This window comes from Orycteropus afer, unplaced genomic scaffold, assembly GCF_000298275.1.
Source record: "Orycteropus afer afer isolate SDZICR_OR568_19922 unplaced genomic scaffold, OryAfe1.0 scaffold00014, whole genome shotgun sequence".
In the NCBI taxonomy this organism is placed as follows: domain Eukaryota; kingdom Metazoa; phylum Chordata; class Mammalia; order Tubulidentata; family Orycteropodidae; genus Orycteropus; species Orycteropus afer.
In genome coordinates this window covers 7,422,794-7,438,593 of record NW_006921601.1, presented here as the reverse complement: position 1 = coordinate 7,438,593, position 15,800 = coordinate 7,422,794, and the positions used below count along the sequence as shown (strand labels likewise).

General features: G+C 37.3%; 1 protein-coding gene across 1 annotated transcript in view; it reads left to right on the top strand.

The window, feature by feature from the left end:
- Positions 1-511: 511 nt before the first annotated feature.
- Positions 512-15,800, top strand: part of RNF141 (ring finger protein 141) — a 63,180-nt gene continuing 47,891 nt past the window's right edge. The window contains exons 1-2 of the mRNA XM_007955136.2: positions 512-654; positions 4,626-4,734. Of these exons, the coding sequence (XP_007953327.1) occupies positions 512-654; positions 4,626-4,734 (252 nt within the window). The remainder of the gene's footprint in view (positions 655-4,625; positions 4,735-15,800) is intronic.

The window sequence follows — 15,800 nt, the reverse complement described above, 5'->3', positions numbered from 1 at the left end:
TAAAAAGAAAAGTGGCAGAGTTTGGTTTGGTTCTTGGAGGGTCATTTTAGTAAAAGATCATAAATGGAAAGCATTTAGTTTGGAGCTTGACATGTGATAAGCAGTCAGGAAATGTTCTTAGGAAAATTATGTAAGGTGGACAAGCTTCCTATTAATGTAATCACTTAAATGCTTGTTTTGTAGTGGTTTTGACATGGCAAAATTAAAGGAATTAGAGGTTCGTTACCCTACTAATAACATAAAATGAATCTGTTTTCTGATTTAGCTGTGTGAATGTGAAAAAAACAGAAATATAAACCTTTTAAAATAAAGTACCTTAAGTAAATTTTCACCTCAGGTTCATGTAAGTCTGTTGAACTTAAAGGTATTCCCAGTTTATTTTTTTTTAAGAGCTGATGTATATTATATATTGGTTTTATATTATGTATAAAAGTAACTTTTATATATATTTGACAGAAACTATGTGAATGAAGCAACATCTTTTCTGGATTTTAAAAGACATCACTTCATCATGGGACAGCAAATTTCAGAACAAACGCAACTGGTTATTAACAAGTTACCAGAAAAAGTAGCAAAACATGTCATATTGGTTCGAGAAAGTGGCTCCTTAACTTATGAAGAATTTCTTGGCAGAGTAGCTGAACTTAATGATGTGTAAGGCTTTGTTCTTTTTCAATTTATATTGTTCCTCTTGACATATGCCCCATATGTTATGGCTGTATAAAAGGTAGTCAGAGATATCAATTGGTAAGACTTACCTTAATGATAAGCTTTACTCCTTTAATTTCAACCATTTTTTAGCAGCAGTTAGCAAACATTTATTGAGTATTTATTATGAGCCAGAATTGACTTGATGGCAGTGAGTTTGGTTTTTTGTTTTTTTATTAGTAAACTTTCTATGTAGCTGTTTTAAAATATGCATTGGAAACAAGAGATTAAAGGAAATTAAAATTGAATTTGGAAGACAGAGGGCAAACATATTGAAGCAATTCTATAATATATAATGCAACATCCCAGTAGTTGTACCCTGCTGTTGTTATTGGCAGTCGTTGAATTGGGGCCCAATTCATGGAAACCCCAGGCACAACTGAACAAAAAGCTGCCCAGTCCTACACCATCCCCATGATAGGTTTAAGATCAGACTATTGTGATCCGTAGGTTGTACAGTAATATACTGTAAATTGACTCCTGTCTGAAAGCACAAGGGAATATGCCAATTCGCAATTCCAGAGAAAAGCTCCCGGGATAGTGGGCGGCAACACTAAGAAGGTTTCTATATATCAACCAATTCAGCTGGTTAAAAAAAAAAATCCTGTGTGTTTGCTTACTGAGCCATTATTTTTTCAGAACAATGCATACATAGTAATAGTTCATATTTAATCACTGAGGAATGAGATATTTCATTTATTTATATTTTGTAATTAGCTTATATATTTTAAATCCCTACTTAATTATTTGTTTGGTAAGGTGGAGGGTCAACGAAAGAGAGGAAGCCCCTCAATGAGATGGATTGACACAGTGGCTCCGGCGATGGGCTCAAGTATAGCAAGGATTGTGGAACTGGTGCAGGACTAGGCAGTGTTTCGTTCTGCTGTGCGTAGGATTGCTATGAGTCAGAGACAACTCGATGGCACCTAACAACAACAACACCACTTAATTATTTTGAATAAATTTCTATCTAAAATGGAATATAAATTTCTCTGCTACCTTAAATTGCAGTCATAACAGAATTTAACCTTTTCTTTGTGAATTCAGTCTTTATTATCAATTTTTACACTGTTGTGTATAGAAGCTATTAAAATACACTGGACTCTGTCCGTAAATGGCCCCAGACTGCTGTGCTTTTAAAATATTGCTTATTTGTTTGTTTTCTCCCCTAGTGACAGGTTGGCAAATGTTACTTCTTTCTATTAAGCCACCTACGTACACCTATCTCTCTCCATTTATATATATGTGTGTGTATATATATACATATATATATATGTGTATATATATATATATATGTATATATATATATATATGTATAATTTTTAGCTATTTTCTGTCTCCCTGGATATATAATTATAACTTCTATAACCCTGACACCAGCCACTCCTCAGAAGGAAGTTTGGGCAGTCTACTTCTGTAGTGATACTGCCTTGGAAACCCAAGGAGGGGTCGCTGTGAGTCAGGTCCAACTTGACGGCAGTGAGTTTTTAGTTTTTCTTATAACCCTGAAGGTATAATTATATCTCATTTAGAGTTGCCTCTTAAATTAAATCTTAAATGTTCTCTCTTTAGTCTGTTCAATTTAGGTAACGTTCACTGAGCAAATACTATAAACAAGGCACTGATGTCAAAAATGATAACCCAAGTAGCCATGATAGCACAAACAGTTAAGCAGTTAACTGCTAACAAAAAGATTGGCACTTCAGACACACTGAGATCTAGTGTTCTTAAAAGAACAGGCCTACTTTGGTTCCTAAAACCCATTCCCATGGATCAGAGTTGGGAATTTCACAAGCGTGATGCTGTCTGAGGACTGTAAGGTTGAACCTATACAGAGGGAACATGGCTTGGTAGCCAGAAAACAGAACTAGACACTGGCACAGCTGAATTATTTTCACTGGCAGACTTTTTTACCTGGAATTAGTTGTTAGTTTTTGATGGCTTCAATTTATTTACCTTTAAGTCACTTAGTTGAGTGTGATACCCTTTGGTGCTCAGATATATTAAGGAATAATGATAAAAGGGAGCTGTAGCATCTCAGTATGTCTTTGAACTGATTTAAGTTAATGCTATATTTTTACTTTAGGGTCTTGTGGCTCTTTAAATTAAAATTACTCTGCTAGGGTAGGGCTCACTCATTGCCGACAAGTTGGATCCAACTCAAAGCGACCCCTCCTTGGGTTTCCGAGGCGGTATCACTACGGAAGTAGATAGCCTGGTCTTCCTTCCAAGGAGTGACTGGTGGGTTTGAACCGCCAGTCTTCTGGTTAGCAGTCAGATGCCTTAAACAGAGCTATATTCAAAGTATCTTAAAATTATTTTATTTCACTTGATACAATCCTAAATTATCTATAAAACAAGACATTTTTCAAAGAATCATATTTGTGTTTTGCTTAAATAAGTACTTAACCAAGAGCAAAACTTCTTCACATTTTATGTACAATTGAGGCAATTGTCAAAATTTGGTTAAGTAAAACCAAATAAGCTCTTTTTTAAGTACTTGCTTTCTTGACTTCGTTTTTCCTAACTGTCTTTGTTAGAAATGTAAAGACCATTGAGATACAGATATGACAAAAAAGGATTTATAAATGTTACACTATACTTTTGACTTTAAAATCCTTGTATGTAAATTAAGTTGTATGTTTTTATAAGTTCAATACATTCTTTATTCACTTTTTATTTTTATGGTCCACCTTACCCAACACTTCTCCTCCCATCATTCTTAATGTCTGAAATTTCATCAGCATCAATCTGTTTTTTTTATTTTTAATACTGTGTTTTAGGTGAGCACATTAGGTTCCCATTTAACAATTTATATATATATTGTTCCATGATATTGGGTACATTTTTTACAATGTGTCAACATTCTCACTATTTCCATTCTGTTTATTCTATTTTCATTAATCTGGCTTCCCTGCCTCTCCTTACCTTCTCATCTTTGCTTTATGGTAAATGATGACTGTTTGGTCTCATATAGTTGATTATTTAAGAGAACACAGTACTCATGGGTGATATTGCTTATTTTATAAGACAGTCTATTATATGGATCCACCACCTTTCTGTTAGTTTGTTGGACTTTGGTGGCTTGTTGCTATGATCCTGGAAACTGTGCCACTGGTATTTCAAATATAACACTTTCTTTAAAGTGTTAAAAAGGAAAGATGTCACTTTGAAAACTAAGGTGTGTGCCTGACCCAAGCCATCATATTTTCAGCTGCCTCATTTGCATGTAAAATTATTCCAGTAAATAAGGATGATTGAAGAAGAATTGATGCATTTGAATTGTGGAGTTGGTAAAGTGTATTGAATGTACCATGGACTGCCAGAAGAACAAATAAATCTCTCTCAGAAGTACAGTTGGAATGCTCCTTAGAAGCAAGGATGATGAGATTTTATCTCCCATATTTTGGACGTGTTACCGGGAGGGTCCAGTTCCTAAAGAAAGACATCATGCTTGGAAAATAAAGGGTCAAGAGAAGAGAGGAAGACCCTCAGCAAGATAGATTGACACAGTGGTTACAGCGGTAGGCTCAGACATAGCAGCGATGGTGAGGATGGTGCGGGCCTGGGCAGTGGTTTCATTCTGTTGTGCATAGGTTTCCTGTGAGTCAGAATCAACTGAATAGCACCTAACAGCAACAACATCATTTGGATAAAAGCTGACCATCAGGCATGGTGTCAGTTCCACGTTCAGAGGATATCATAGGGCTGTTGACTTGCGGGTTCCTCTAGTCTCTGGTGGTCGAGTATCTTTATTTGTATTTCAAGAATGTAATTATTACAATGATTATCATTGGTATTTTTGTGTTTTTCAAATTTCCTTCTCTGTTTAAAGTGTAAATTAAATCTTGTTTCATAGCTCCATTGTTTTAAATGACTTTTTTTGTGAAATTTGTAATACATTTGTCTCTTCTCAGAACTGCTAAAGTAGCTGCTGGCCAGGAAAAACATCTTCTCTTTGAAGTACAACCTGGGTCTGATTCCTCTGCCTTGTGGAAAGTGGTAGTACGCGTGGTGTGTACCAAGGTGAGACTGAAAAACTTCTAGTTCCGAACTAAAATTTTGGTGACTAGAACTACATTTAATGGTGTAATATAGTGGAACTAAATGTTAATGTTGATATTTTGGGGGGCTTATCAAATAGTTTTGATAATGCTATTTTGCCTTCCAGCTAACTGTTTAGATCTAATTGCTATATAGCATGTTGTTATTAGGTTCCATTGAGTGAGTTTTGACTCATAGCGACCCATTGTATAACAGAGTGGAACACTGCCAAGTCCCATGCCATCCTCACAATCTTTGCTATGCTTGAGCCCATTGTTGCAGCCACTGTGTCAATCCATCTCATTGAAGATCTTCCCCTTTTTTCTTGACACTGTACTTTACCAACATGATATCCTTCTCTAGGGACTGGTCCCTTCTGATTAATGTGACTAAAGTACAAAAGATGAAGTCTGGCCATTCCCACTTCAAGGAGCATTCCAGCTGCACTTCTTCCAAGACAGATTTGTTTGCTCTTCTGGCAGTCTATGATATATTTAGTATTCTTTGTGAACACCATAACTCAAGTGCATCAATTCTTGTGTGGTCCCCTTTATTCATTATCCAGCTCTCATATGCATATGAAGCTACTGAAAATACCATGGCTTGCATCAGGCACACCTTAGTCCTCAAAGTGACATCTTTGGTTTTTAACACTTTAAAGAGGTCTTTTGCAGCAGGTTCGCCCAGTGCTATATATCGTTTGATTACTTAACTGTTACATCCATGGGTGTTGATTGTGGATCCAAGTAAAATGAAATCTTTGACGGATTCAATCTTTTCTCCATTTGTCATGATGTGACTTATTAGTCCAGTTGTGAGGATTTTTGTTTTTTGTTTTATGTTGAGGTGTAGTCCATACTGAAGGCTGTAGTCTTTGATCTTCATCACTGAGTGCTTCAAGTCTTCTTCATCTTCAGCATGCAATGTTTTATCACCTGCATATCATACTTGTTAATGAGTTCTGTCCAATTCTGATGCCATATTCTCCTTCATATAGTCCAGCTCCTTGAATTATTTGGCCAGCATACAGATTGAAAAAGTGTGGTGAAAAAATAAAAGCCTGTTGCATACTTTTCCTGATTTTGAACCATATAGTATCCCCTTAAGGAGCTCTGGTAACATAGTGCCTAAGGCATTTGACTGCTAACCAGAAGGTTGGAGGTTCAAATCCACCAGGCACTCCGTGGAAGGAATACTGGGCAGTCTACTTCTGTAAGGATTTACTGCCTCAGAAACCCAGTGAGGGTTGCTATGAGTCAGAATTGACTCAATGGCAGTGAGTTTGGTTATGTTTCTTTTTTTAAGTATCCCCTTGTTCTGTTTAAGTGACTGCCTCTTGGTCAATGTACAGATTCCACATGGGCACAATTAGGTGTTCTGGAGAATTCCCCTTGTTTGCAGCGTTACCATGTTGTTCTAGTTGTTGTTACGTGCCCTCAAGTTGCACCCGACTCATAGTGACCCCTCCTTGAGTTTCCGAGGCAGTATCACTACGGAAGTAGATTGCCCAACCTTCCTTCCGAGGAGTGGCTGGTGGGTTTGAACTGCCAGCCTTCTGGTTAGCAGTCATAATTTGTTATAATCCACACAGCCAGATGGCTTTGCATAGTCAGTAAAACACAGGTATGCATCATCTGATAATCTTTGCTTTCAGCCAAGATCCATCTGACATCAACAGTGATATTCCTCATTCCATGTCATCTTCTGAATACAGCTTGAATTTCTAACGGTTCCCTGTCTATGTCCTGCTGCAACTATTTTTTAATTATTTTCAGCAAAATTTTACTTGCATATGATATTAATGATATTGTTCGATAATTTCTGTATTCTGTTGGATCACCTTTCTTTGGAAGGGGCAAAATATAGATCTCTTCCAGTCAGTTGATGGTAACTATCTTTCAAATTTGTTGACATAAATGAGCAAGCGCTTCCAGCATTTCATCTGTTTGCTGATTTCAGTGGTATTCTGTCAATTCCTGGAGTCTTGTTTTTTTACCAATTCCTTCAGTGCAACTTGGGCTTCTTCCTTTTTTTTTAAAGTATTTATGATGAATAAGTCATTAATTTTGCAAAATTCTGTCACACAATCTCTGGCTCATTTCTGTCACCAAAGCCATATTTTCTAACTACCAATACTTCTTTTTTGTTTCCATCTTTCATATTCCACTCCTCAGTAATTGTCAATGCATCTTGATTGCATGTTTGGTCAGTATCAAGCCATAGATTTTTATAATCAGAGAAGGTGGTAGCAACATCTCATCTTTACCTTCTACCTCTCTTCTGAAGTTTTAGCTAACTGGCAGCCAGCAGAGTCCTAAAAAAGGTCATTTCCTTTTTCATCTGTAAGATGACTCCTTAAAAGTTAAAGTTATTTCAAGAAATCATTTAAGTACACTGCGTTTCATTCATTTAAAAAAAAAAAATCCATGAGAAAATCTTTTTAAGCAGAGGAACTAGATGGTGCCTGGCTACCACTGCCAACCGCTCTAAGAGGAATCAAAATTAGAGATCCTGGATAGAGTGGGAGAAAAATGTGGAATAAAACTCAAAATCATAAAAAAAAAAAGACCAGGCTTATTAGTCTGATTGAGATTGGTGGAAACCCCAAGACTATGGCCCTTTGCTACCTTCAGGCCTAGAACTGAACTCACTCCCATGAGTCAACTTTGAGCCAAATAATAGACAGACTTATGAGGTGAACAATAAGCTAGAGAAGCAAGCACTCAGTAAGCAATCAACTGTAATAGATCAAAAGGGTAGAATTTGCCCAGGGATACAACTCAGAAGGTGGGAATGGATAGGAAAGGACAAAAGGAAATGGTAAGCACAGGAAGGAATGGCTGTTACATTGTGGGGATTAGTCAATGTCATGAGACAAAATGTGTGTAAACTGTTAAATGGAAGGCTAATTTACTCTAAATTTTCACCAAAATCACAATAAAAAGTTTAAAAAATATTTTTTATTGAAGAAAGTCTTTTTAATGATTTTTATTTATAGAATGGACTTTCCACTATCAGTGTGCTTTAAGTATCTCTTAGTTCATCTTTAAATTTTAGATAATAAAAATATCAACTGTGCTGAAAATATAATGACAGCTGTCATAGAGTATTTGAAAGTCTCATCTACCAGTAGATGGATTAGAATACATGGTTCTTAACCTTTTTGAAACCATAGACATTTTGGTGAAAATAAATAAGCAAATTTTATTAGGTTTCCTGTCCAAATCCCTATCCTAAAAACAAACAAGCAAACAAACAAACACTCATCCGTATGCATATAAATGATAGATTGGGCATTCATGTATGCGCTAAAGTCCATTTCTGACCAACTTATAAAGAACCCCCAGGTTAGGAGATATTTCCTTTGAATTATGGATCTTGGAGGTTACCCAAATAATGTGTCATATTTCCCCATCGTGTTAGTCTCAATGTGTTTTCAGTGTAGTAGGATCAATTATGGATAGTTAATCATATTAGAAGTTTCAATCACTTTAAGTAGTAACAGAACTTTAAAGACGATTGGAGCAAGGACACAGATGTTAATTCCAGACATGTAAAAATGTTAAAGAACAATATATAATAGCTGCCAGAGAACCATCATTCAAAATTTTTTGTGTTGTTTTTTGTCACGCTATAGCTAAGGTACTGGTGAGTACCAGTGTAACTTCTTATAGTGTATGTGTTACAAGTCACAGTAACTGAATAGTATTGAAATACTTGATCTAGGATCAAGTTTTAATTTATTTATATTTCAGTTCTTGAGCCTAGAAATTGTATACAAACCATGTGTTTTTGTCATTTTCTGGTTTTTGTGGTTGGTTGTTATGGCACCAGAGTTCCTATTGGGTTCATACTACATTTATATTAAACTCTAGAGACTTTATGCGATGTTTTCAGTACACACATTTAGCCATCTGATTTTGTTGATCTTACTTTTACTACATTTCACTCTCAGTTTATTCAAGCAAATGAGCATATAAGGTATGCCAGTGCGGTGAATTACTTGATGTGGCCCTTCTAGCCATTGTCCTCCATTCTGTGATGTGTTGTGAATCCTATTATCCATGCCTGTTTGGGGTGGTGTGGTAGTTAAGGTCAGGTATCAACTTGGCTGGGCAGCTGGTAGTAGTCATTCCCTATAATGACTGGCAATCGACTCTTGTGATGGGTTGTAGGTTATTTCTGTTGGGGCAGCACAAGTGGAATTATCTTGAGTCCTGCCTTGCTGGAGGGTATAATTCAAATCACCACCTTTAGCTTCCTTTGAGGGTATACCTATGAATCTCCTGGAAAGATTCGCCCTCCTCTTGCTCCGGTTTTGTGTCTTGGCTTGTCCTCATCTCACCCCTGGATTTGGGACAGCAGCCATCATCTGATCTGCTGATCGAGGTTCATCAAACCGAGAATTGGGGGTATCCTCCAGACCTACTCACGGACCTCGGACTTGCCAGCCTGTCATCCTCCACCACTACTACGTGAGACGAACCCTTGGGTGTCTGTGAGTTCTGTGAGGCATTACAGCAAAATACAGAAGCCTAAGACAGGGAAATTACTGGGAGGAGGAGGAGGAGTTAATGTCTGAAATGATGGAGTGGTACGGTAGTTTGGACATTTGGGACATCTTTAACCTCCACCTCATGGGACCGGCCTTGTGCTGATCTTTCTGAGAGAAATTGTTCAAGCAGCCAGGCAATAGGAATTTGATAAATAAGATAAATTCCATGTCCTCAAGAAGACTATAACTGTAGTTCAAGCCCTTCTTTCTCTGGCCCAGATTACCTTAGATCCTAAATTAATCACATCTTAAGCATTTTCACCTAATTCTAATTTATGCAGCTGTGAGGTTAATCTTTTCAAGCACAATTTACCATTCGCCCATCTCTGCTTAAAATTCCTCATTGTCTGAAATATAGTTCCAACTCTTTAATCTGACATTCAAGGTGCTCTACAGTGTGGCTGCAACCTATCTCTTCTGCTTTATTGACTACTATCCTTTTTCACAGGAGATCTGGTAGCATAGTGCCTAAGGTACTTGACTGCTAACCAGAAGGATGGCGGTTCAAACCCACCAGACACTCCTCAGAAGGAAGGTTGGGCAATCTACTTCCATAGTGATACTGCCTCGGAAACCCAAGGAGGGGTCGCTGTAAGTCGACAGCACATAACAACAACAACTACATCCTTTTGCACACTCTCCATTTCATCTGGCTTAATTAGGCTCTATACATATTACTTTCCCACTTCAGTGCCTCTGTTTATGGAGTTCCAAAACTAGAACGTTTATTCCTTTTCTCATTTAAATTGCTGTCAATTGCAGGCCACAGAAGATCCCTATTCAACCAATTTAAACAAAAACGGTATTCCCTCACCAAGAAATCCTGATACAGGGCAGCTCTAGGATTAGTTCAGAGACCCAGCAGCTTTCTCTTCCCAACTTATTGGTCAGTGGCTCACATTCTCTTTTAGCTCCTACACTGATAGAGGGAATGTGATATGAGACTAATCAAGGTTGACTCCTGAGTCATTTAAGAGAGTGGTGGACACAAAAACAAAATCAGGGCTCAGCAGGCATTGGAAGTGGGGAATGGCATTTGGGTAATCATCCAATAGTTTCTACCATGTCTTTTATTTCTACATATCTGAATTTGATGTTTCTTTAAAGATTCATCTCAATTACCATCTCATAAAGTCTTCTCAATTCCAAACTCCCAACAATATTTATACTTCATAATTAAACTCTATAATAAGAATTAAGAATATTTAGTTTCCTTGTTCTCCTAGTAGATAGTCAACTCCTAAGGGCAGGATCTGTATCTAGATTCATCTTTGTATCCCTTACAAAGTACAGTACTTTGTACCTGGTAAGAGCTCAATATATGTTGAGTGAACAAAAACTTATTGAAGAAATACTCTCATTTCAAATGACTGGGAGAAATTAAAACTTTCCTTATTTATTACAGTATTTTACCTAAATTTTACTCCATCTCCATCTTTATTTCACAAAGTACTTAGCTCACCCTGAAAAGGCTGATATAAATTACAGAAAACTATGGGAATATGAATGTGTCGGGTTTTTGATCCCTTAGTTTCTGTTACTCCTCTTTGGCAAACACAGAATTCATGGTTAATTTTACTATTAGCCAAATTCCTTTTCTCCAGTATCTCTAATTCTTGTATCTATATGCAATTAGCTTAAACATCTTCCTCAAAATAAAATTCTGAAGGGAAAATACTATTAAAGACATTTGTTGTTGTTGTTATTTGGCATCGAGTCGGCCCCGACTCATAGCGATCCCTCCTTGGGTTTCTGAGGCAGTATCACTACAGAAGTGGGAAGGCCCAATCTTCCTCCCGAGGAGTGGCTGGTGGGTTTGAACCGCCAGCCTTCTGGTTACAGTCCAGTGCCTTAGGCACTATGCTACCAGAGCTCCTATTAAAGACATAGGCAAGTAAATTCATTTGTGTCATTTTTCTTGACTGTAGGTCTACTCTAATAGACTATTTTTTTTTTTGTATTTCTTAGATTCTTTTCTAAAGAATTTCTGAGAAGTTGTATTTATACTAAAAATATATATATATTTGAAGTTCAACATGTAAAATTGATAGGAGACTGAAATAAGCAACTAAAAAAATTGAAGTTTAATTTTATTTGCAGTAAGACCTTATCTTGATTATCTGACACTTGTTATATTATCCTCAAAAGGAGTATTTTGTGATAATAATCAGAAAAAATAATAGGTTGACTAAAAATATGGACTAAGGTGACTGTTAAAGAAACTTCATGAATTATGCTCTTGTTACTTAGAAGGTTCCCTGGTTGCCCAGTGGTTAAGCACTTGGCTGCTAACCTAAAGGTTGGCTATCCAAACCTACCAGGTGTTCCATGGCAGAAAGATATGGCGCTCTACTGCTGTAAAGAATTACATCCTTGGAAACCCTATGAGGAAGTTCTGCTCTGACCTGTAGGGTTGCTATGAGTCAGAATCGACTCCACGGAAATGGGTTTGGGTTTTTTGTTTGTTACTTAGACTAAAACCTTGGAGTCATCCTTGACTTTTCTTTCTCTCATACCCACAATCAATCCTCTCAGGTTTCTTTTCAAAATATATTCAGAATCTAGCCAGTTCTCACCACCTCTACTACCATTACCCTATTCCAAGCCACCATCATCTCTCACCTGGATTATTTTAATAGCCTGCTAACTGGTCTCCCTGCTTCTGCCTTTACTCTCAATCTGTCTTTTCTCAGCACAACAACCAGTCTATTACACATCACAATAAAAAATAGATTAGATTTTACTCCTTGACTTAAACACTCCATTGAATTTCCATGTAGTAGGAATAAAAGCCCAAACCAGTATTATGATTAACAAAGTCCTATACAGTCTGTCCCCACTCCACCCTCTAACGTTCCTACCACTCTCTCATTCTGTCCCAATCACTCTGGGCTCTTTGCTGGCCTCTTTGTGCCCTTTAACAGGTACCTTCTACAGCCTTTGCACTCCTACTCTCTCAGCCTGAAACGATCTTTCCCCTGGATGGCCATATGACTAATTCCTGCACCTCTTCCTGGTTCTTAAATAATGACACCTTCTCTGTGAGGTCTTCTCTGCAGTGCCTCAGCACTCCTTCTCCCATTTAATTTTCTTTATAACAACTTAATTCCATCTAACCTAATCTATGCTTTATTTGTCTGTCTCTCCTGCCTATCATGTAACTTCCATGAGGGAAGGTTTTCAGATTTTTATATAAATTATGCCACTAGTGCCTGGAGCAGTGTACATAGTACCTACAACATTCAAATAATGGATACTCAATAAATAATTGTTGTGTGAATCCTATGATTGTAATAGTTGAAGTTTGAGAAACTTTGCTATTACAGTACTAGACTTACATAAATTATTGCTTAATTTCTTCTATCCTGTATAGTTACAAAAGAAGATGGGCTCCATTTCCTCAGCTTTCAAAGTCAATTTTGCAAGCCTCTATAAATTCTCGTCACCTCTTAATTCTATTTGCTTATTTTCTACCTTATGTACACTTTTATTTGCATCTCCACATAGAAGTTACCTGCCTAAAACTTAATCAACTTTCTGGTTGTTAAGGATGATTCTACCATTTTCACAATATGAAATCTAATCCATATACCTCAGTCTTTTTTCTTTCACTGCCTTCTCAAATGTTGTTCTTGTTAGATACCATTGAGTCAGGTCCAACTCACGGTAACCCTGCGTACAACACAATGAAACACTGCCTGGTCCTGTGCCTTCTTCACAATCCTTGCTGTACTTGATCCTATCATTGCAGCCACTGTGTCAGTCCATCTCATTGATCCTCTGCTTTACCAAGCATGATATGCTTCTCCAGGGAATGATCCCTCTGACAGCTTGAGCAAAGTAGGTAAGACAAAGTCTGACCATTCTCTCTTTCAAGTAGCATTCCAGCTGCACTTCTTCCAGGACAAATTTATTCATTCTTTGGTATACAGGATGTTTTCAGTAACCACAATTTAAAGGAATCAACTCCTCTTCAGTCTTCCTTATTCATCGTCCAGCTTTCACATACATACGAGGCAATTGATAGTAAACAAATAGTAAACAATATATGTTGCTGTTATTTTCATTTTAAATGTTGCTATAATATTTTTAAAAAAATATGTGACCTGATTACCTCACTTTCTCTTATCTCCAAATTTCATCAGCCATTTCAAAATCAACCTCATTCATAGCATTAAGGCCCTCCATCTTTGTATCTCCACCACTCATCTGTCAGTTTGTCATACTGTTGTGGCTTGTGTGTTGATCTGAGGCTGGAGGCTATGCCACCAGTATTTCAAATACCAGCAGGATCACCCATGGTAGACAGGTTTCAGCAGAGCTTCCAGACTAACACAGACTCAGAAGAGGGAAGGGGCCAACCACTTCTCACAGAATTGGCCAGTGAAAACCTTATGAATAGCAGTGAAACACTATCTGATATGTTGCTAGAAAACTTTCTGAATAGTCCTGAAATATTGTCTGATATAGTGCCAGAAGATGAGCCCCTCCGGTCAGAAGGCACTCAAAATATGATTGAGGAAGAGCTGCCTCCTCAGAGTAGAGCCAACCTTGATGTGGATGGAGTAAAGCTTTTGGAACCTCCATTTGCTGATGTGGCATGACTCAAAAGAAACAGCTGCAAACATCCATTAATAATCGGAACATAGAATGTACAAAATATGACTTAAGGAAAATTGGAAGTTGTCAGAATTGAAATGGGACATGTAAAGATCAATATCCTAGGCATTAGTGAGCTGAAATGGACCAGTTTGGGCCATTTTGAATCAGACAACCATATGATCTATGCCAGGAATGACAAATTGAAGAGGGAATGGCGTGGTATTAATTGTCACAAAGAATGTTTCAAGATCTATCCTGAAGTACATTGCTGTGAGTGATAGGATAATACCCATACACCTGTAAGGAAGACCAGTTAATACTACTATTATTCAAATTTATGTACCAACCACAAAGCCAAAGATGAGGAAATTGAAGATTTTTATCAGCTTATGCAGTCTGAAATTGATCAAACATGCAATCAAGATGTCTTGATTATTACTGGTGATTGAAATGCAAAAGTTGGAAACAAAGAAGAATCACTGGTAGTTGGGAAATATGACCTTGGTGATAGAAATAACACTGGAGATCGCATGATAGAATTTTGCCAGACCAACGACATATTCATTGCTAATACCATTTTTTACATTTTAACAACACAAGTGGTGGCTGTCCATGTGGGCTTCTCCAGATAGAGTACAGAGGAATCAAATTGACTATATCTGTGGCAAGAGGTGATGGAGAAACTCAATATCTTCAGCCAAAACAAGACCAGGAGCTGACTGTGGAAGTTGAAGCTGAAGACAATTAAAACAAGTCCATGAGAGCCAAAATATGGCCTTGATTATATCCTTCCTGAATTTAGAGACCATCTAAAGAATAGATCTGATGCATTGAACACCAGTGACCAAAAACCAGATGAATTGTGGGATGACATCAAGATCATCATCCATGAAGAAAGCAAAAGTTCATTAAAAAGACAGTAAAGGAAGAAAAGACCAAAATGGATGTCAGAAGAGACTCTGAAACTTGCCCTTGAGTGGAGAGTAACTAAAGTAAATGGAAGAAATGGCAAGATAAAAGAACTGAACAGAAGGTTACAGAGAGTAACTTGAGAAGACAATTATAATGCAATGTGCAAAGACCTGGAGTTAGAAAACCAAAAGGGAAGAACATGCTTGGTATTTCTCAAGCTAAAAGAACTGAAGAAAAAAATTAAGCCTTCAGTTGCAATATTGAAAGATTCTATGCACAAAATATTGAAAAATGCAGGAAACATCAAAAGAAGATGAAGGAATGCACAGAGTTATTGTACCAAAAAGAATTGGTCAGTGTTCATTCATTTCAGGAGGTGGCATATGATCAAGAACCAGTGGTATTGAAGGAAGAAGTTGAAGCTGCCCTGAAGGAGTTGGCAAAGAACAAAGCTCCAGGAATTGACGGAATACCCATTGAGATGTTTCAACAAACGAATGCTGTGCTGGAAGCACTTACTTGTCTATGCCAAGAAATCTGGAAGAGGGCTACCTGGCCAACTGACTGGAAAAGCTCCATATTTGTACACATTCCAAAGAAAGGTGATCCCACAGAATGTGGAGATTATCAAACAATATCATTGATATCACATGCAAATAAAATCTTGCTGAAGATAATCCAAAAATGGTTGCAGTAGTATATTGACAGAGAACTTCGAGAGATACAAGCTGGATTTAGAAGAGGATGTGGAACAAGGGATATCATTGCTGATGTCAGATGGATCTTATCTCAAAGCAAATAATACCAGAAAGAAGTTTACTTGTGTTTTATTGACTGTGCAAAAGTATTCAATTATGTGGGTTATAACAAATTATTGATAACATTGAGAAGAATGGGAATTCCAGAACACTTGATTGTGTTCATTCGTACATAGACCAAGAGGCTGTTGTTCAAACAGAACAAGAGGATACTGCATGAT